Source organism: Thermobia domestica, chromosome 13 (genome assembly GCF_964235325.1).
Source record: "Thermobia domestica chromosome 13, izTheDome1.hap1.1, whole genome shotgun sequence".
NCBI lineage: Eukaryota > Metazoa > Arthropoda > Insecta > Zygentoma > Lepismatidae > Thermobia > Thermobia domestica.
In genome coordinates, this window is record NC_137466.1 from 214,764,924 (window position 1) to 214,770,923 (window position 6,000).

At 32.1% G+C, this 6,000-nt stretch overlaps 1 protein-coding gene across 1 annotated transcript in view; it reads left to right on the plus strand.

Annotated features, from left to right (window-relative positions):
- The window catches only part of LOC145669008 (uncharacterized), a gene marked incomplete in the record, with an annotated part of 761,869 nt that extends 757,679 nt beyond the window's left edge, over positions 1-4,190 (plus strand). Inside the window, 2 exon segments of the mRNA XM_081737333.1 lie at positions 85-263; positions 2,943-4,190. Coding sequence (XP_081593459.1) covers positions 85-263; positions 2,943-2,952 — 189 coding nt within the window.
- Positions 4,191-6,000: the final 1,810 nt, after the last annotated feature.

Here is a 6,000-nt window from a genome sequence, read left to right on the forward strand (position 1 = left end):
GCTACATTGTATATTTTGTTCATTCATAATGCAGTATCCGTTTCTGTAAAACTTACGCCATTTTTATTTACATTCATATTTCAGTTGGTTCATTCTCAATTGCCTCCGACGCGGCCGGCTGATGTGAAGATTGACGTAAGCGAGGTTCAGGATGGAATCTCATCAGCACAGATCACGGTCTCAGAAGGATCACCGAAACCAAGTAAAGCGGATTTGCTTCGGATGAAAGACTTCATCTTAAGTGATGCGTCAATAGAAGCTTCGTAAGTAAAACTACATTATATCACGCTGAAAATAAGTATTAGATTTTAACTTCTTATAACCAAGATGCAGAACCGAATTAGATTCTCGTAGACATTGGAAACAAGTGCTTTGTTTGATGCTGAATAATATCTGTGAATAGCCACTTGTTGATACCTAAATGCCCGAAATGTTATTTTCTGTTCTTTTACTCTCAGAGAAAAACCTTTTTCTTAGCAAATTGACCTTTTCTTCCATAAACAGAGAAAATGTTTTAGGCTTCTTGTTTCGTTTTAGCACTAGGTCTCCGTATCTTACAATATCTTTTTCCAAATTTCTAATTTGACCCCTTTTAACTACAAGCCAGCTATCCATAAAGATATTACCTTGAAAGTTACTGAATTATTTTAGTCTATAGCTTTGCATTTAAGAAAGAATTCTAAATATTTGTTTAATTAAAGTAACAGGCACACTTTTAACTCTATTTTAAAAGTGTTATTATGGATTTACTTTATTTATTGTGTCTCTAAGAGTTTACCTAAACAGTTTCAGTCAATTATACTTTTTCTAAACTTCTTGTCAGTAACATCTTCTCTAAACTTATATTTTAAAAACTGAAAGATTTTTTCCTACAAAAAAAAGTTTAGAACCCATGCAGTTAAGGCTCAAGATGTCATGAAGTTAGAAGTTAGTTCGATCTTCTTGTGTGTGACTTCCCCTGTTGAAGAAGGTCACAGTATAAATGACTGAAACTGTTCTAGATCCGCAGTACCATATTCTAAATAATTTTAAAGTTTTTTCACTGTAACAAAATACTTTTTAATTTTTGTTAGTTTTCATAACAGTGGTCGAAGTGAGACCGTATGCGGTGGTATGCTATACCGCCTCTGGTTTTTCAGTAATGAAGGCATACCGTCTCTGGTTTATCAATGATTAAAACATACCATCACTGAAAATAGATGCTAAATACCGTTAATAAATCCAGTAATTGACGAACAGCTTTCTACGTAAAAAGACTTTATTTATTATGTAGAAATAATTTCTAAGTTGACAACACCGACATTTTTGTTATCCTTTCCTACTTTTTGTTTCAAAATAGTTCACCTAGTTTATATTTTGATGTGCTATATTAAATTGTTTCTTTGTTATGTATGTGTGTGTGTCTTCTTGCCTTAATGCATATAAATTCCGTGTTTTGAGCATGGGTGGATTTAGGGGTTGTCTGCTGTGAGGGAGGGCCTTCCGGGGATTTGGAGTCGAGTGGGAGGACCTGGAGATTTCCCACAGGAAATTGTTAATATCCTCATTCCGTTTTTGAGCATTTTCGTGTATAATTCTCTATAATACAACATAAGGAGATTTTTTTTTTTCAGAAAGTTGTTGGCGGAGGATCAAAGTCTCTCCATATCTCCCCGCGTTACTACAGAGAAGCTCTCCTTTTTTTTCAGTCGTTATGTAGATAGAAATTCACTCTTTTATACAATACCCTCACTGCATTTCAACATTTAGATAGTTGGTATGTCGAGTCAAAATCGTAATAAAACATACCACCTCTGTTTTGTTTCTTTTCCCACTTCGAACACTGTTTCATAATACTATATAATCAGTAAGCATGTATAGGGTTCCCATCTCTTGGTAAACCTAAAGTGGGACACACTTACTGAGCATGTGTAAATCACCGGTTCTTCGTACCCAAATTTGTACATGAAACTATTTATTAAGAGAAACAGAAAGAAATACTTATGTTCATGAATGAAAAGTACAATGAAAATTTAAACCCAAAACAGGAAACAGGAACCTCGTAGCCGTCAGCTCCGTGGACAGTTAGTTGAGCAGAAGTTATGAATCATTGAACTGGTCAAAGAACAACGTCATTGGCGATGATTTCACTGCCGCCAACGTAGTTGGACAGAAGTTATGAATCATTTAACCGGTCAAAGAATAACGTCATTGCGATTATTTCACGGCCGCCAACACGTAACAATTTAGCAATAGAATCGTATCGCTATCTTGATAGTCATATTTGCACGAGAATTCCTATCATATGTTTTGCAAGCCTTTTGGATATTTTAGCGTCTCGCCATATAATGAATTCGTATCTGTCCCATATTTTGTAAGGGTTTTGGATAATTTAGCGTCCCGCCATATAATGCGTACCCATCTGTCCCATATTTTGTGTTTTGGATAATTTAGCATCCCGTCATATAATGAGTACCTATCTGTCCTATATTTTGTTAGTATTTTGGCTAATTTAACGTTTCGCAATATAATGCATAACTATCTGTTCTATATTTTGTGTTTTGGATAATTTAGCGTTCCGCCATATAATGCGTACCTATCTGTCCCATATTTTGTAAATGTTTTGGATAATTTAGCGTCCCTTCATATAATACGTCTCTAACTGTCCCATATTTTCTAAATGTTTTAGACAAGTTAGCGTCCCACCATATAATAATCCCTCTTTGGTATAATTGGGGACGCTGAAATTTTCTTAAAATTTGGGATATCCCGTGTAATTCGGAACAGATGGCAGTCCTAACCATGTATAAAAATTATGTAAAATTATTCAACTCATGACCATAAAAAGGCTTGAGGACAATACATTTTAAGCATAATATTTCTTTTTTCCTTTTTTTTTTTTTTTTTTTTGTTATATGATCTAAGTGTTCTAATTCCATTTTTTTCTTCTCAATTTATTTCAGGGAGGTCTGAGGGTTACTGAGAAGAATTTCTCGTGGAATTCTTAATTTCTTTTCCGATCCTCCAGGGGAGAAACACTGAGAGGAGAAAATGTTGCTTCCAGATAACATGGTGATTGAATGGGTGTCATTCACTTTAGGCTGTGATGGTTCTACGAGTCTCGGTTGTCCTTTTTTTTTTTCTTCGTTTCTTTCAAGGATAAATGAATGGCAAATAATAGATGGTCAACATATCAAGGAAGACAGAATAGCAAAAAGCACAAGTGGGAATAAATCTGGAAGTAGGCGGTTGCTTTTGGCAATATTCTTGGATATTTTAATCCTTGAGAGATAAGGTACCACTTATTTAAATGAAATAGCAGATATGAGGAGATTGATTGTTCAGATAACAAAATCACATACAGCATATCGATGACAAAGATACGCTCACAGAAAGTGAAACAAATAAAAAAAAAATTACAGAAACACTAAACACTATATTACCAAGTGCCTGTGGGCTACAACCTAGACGCGAACGTAATAGGTCGCAGGTAAAATAAAAAAAAAATACTAATTCCAACAAAACTCGTACAATATTGTTGGATTGTTTATGACTTTATAGTAAGCAAAGACAGTTAATTTAATTAGTTTCGGAGACAGTGGAAATAAAAAAAATGCTTTGTGTACAAAAAGTATTAGTATTGTTGTAAATAGTTTTATTAATTTTCTGTCTGCACTAAAGCATACATTTCAAGGGGGAGTACGTCTTATTCAAATTATTTATTTATGAAAAATGCATATATATATGAAGATATATATATAGATACATATGTAATTATAGACGATAATTTGTTGAGTGATAGAAAAAGACGTTGGTATATATAATGTGTATATTTTTTCCATTCTACTTAAATCCTGTGCAATGTGATTCCACCTGACGCTACCGTCGGTGCACAATAATCGACCAACATAATGAAGACGACATCAAATACAATTCTTAATAATCTACCAGCAGATTTCAGTATTGTACCTTTTTTCAGCTAATATAAAACAATTAAGCAGATGAAAATAAATCAATTTAATTTTGTCCGGTACAGTGACAGGTAACAGTGTGTAATCTTAGCATTCCATTTTATTATGTATTATATCTAGAGTAAGAAACAGAACTCTTTTGAACGTTACCTGTGTTTCCACTTTTTTTTGTTGTATTTTGTTTATAATTATAATAAATGTTTATTTTTGTTGAGTTCGTTTCAGTAAATAAAAGTTCTTAAAAATATTTTTTGTTATTGTTATTTTTTTCCTTTCAAACTTAAATCATTTGGTTTTCTTATGTTTTCCTTTTATTCTTTCTTTTCCCTTTTTGTTATATTTTTAAATAAATTATTTTAAGTTTTTCTATAGAATTGTAAATAAAACCATGTTTTGATATTTTTTAATTTAAAGTATAAGATATATATTTTAAATACTGTATGCAGGATTTCAGTAACCACAAAACATGGTCAAAATAATCCATTGTTTGTGATACTGATTCATTTTAAAGTGAAATTTGAAATTATTTTTGAAAAATAACATATATATATTTCGAACATAAACTTTTTATACAGTTGTTGAGGGTGAATATATATAAACATACAGTTAATTATATATATAGGGTGTTTCAAAACAACACCGATAACATTTGGGAGACGATTCCTGACACCAAGATAAGACAACAAATATAGACAAACCTGGATGCAGAAATCCATTATTTCGGAGTTATAGACTGCCTAAAACATGAAACAATGAACTTTAAAGATCCATAGCTCCAATACTATGGGACCTACTGTAGTAGAGTCAAGACTTCACTTCGGGACTAGCATGTGCCCTATCCATGTATCAGAATCTTGCAGTTCTTCCGCAACAATTTTTATAGAGCGAGTTCGGCTACGGGCATATAATTTGAAGCACTCGCCAACTACCGTAGTTGGTGTTGTTTTGAAATACCCTGTATATACCTTATTTTCTTTGTTAAACAATCAAAATTCGGACCACTTACTCATAGCATATACCAATAGCTACTTAAAATCGAAACGTATTGTGCAAATAAAGGACCAGAAATGATTTGAAGAAGTAATTATCATACTTTTGACACTTTCGCCTATATAAGGACAGTTATATTGTGGTTCTTTTGTGTCTCTTGGAAAGAAAGTCAACAACAGAAATATATTTCATCATTCCATTTGCTTTCCGCCTTTCTTACATTTGAAGCTTGGCCCGCAATTCCAATGTATAAGATTTGCACTGCGCGAACTGTATATATAGATATATTTGCCTCTATGAGTGCAGAATTATTTTCCCATACGCTTCATACATGATGAAAAAAACTATATAAACAATACTAATATATATATATGTATGTGTCTGTATTTCCTCTTTTCTTACAGCACTCATCTATCACCTGCACACATGTTATTACATGTATACTACACACATGAGTTGCTTTGAAATCAACCATTATTGCGCCAAAGACTGTCTTTTTTCTTTGTGAAAAAATGTCGCCATTTTAAAATCCTATTTTCATATGGAAATCTTCCTCTGTAAATAATGTTCATATCAACTTTTTATATTTCTCCTATACTATATACAATGGTATATAATTATTGTTGAGAATATGAACCATTTTTTCAAATGTAAACATTCAAGGAAATATACCAAAGTCAATTCGGTTTTTTAATGTTTTTTTTTCTAATCTATTTTTTTTAATACTGTAAGTCATGAATTGTAAATGACGATTTTTATCTCAGCTACGTCTTTTACTGGAATTTCCATAAAGGCTTCATAAATTCTCGAGAAAGAATTACAGAAATAAGCCGCTATACTATTCTCAACGTATTTCGTGGAAGAAAAGCAAATGAGTTATTTAAATAAATGTGTGCCATATTTAATAAGGTGCTCATCTATATGGTAATATCAAGTTAGACATAGTGCAATCTATTAAAATAGCACTTAATGAGATAAATTGAATACAACATATGTAGGTTTTTCTTTTTTTTAAAAAAAAAAAAAAAAACATTGATGATGGTCTTTTTATGTTCTTGTC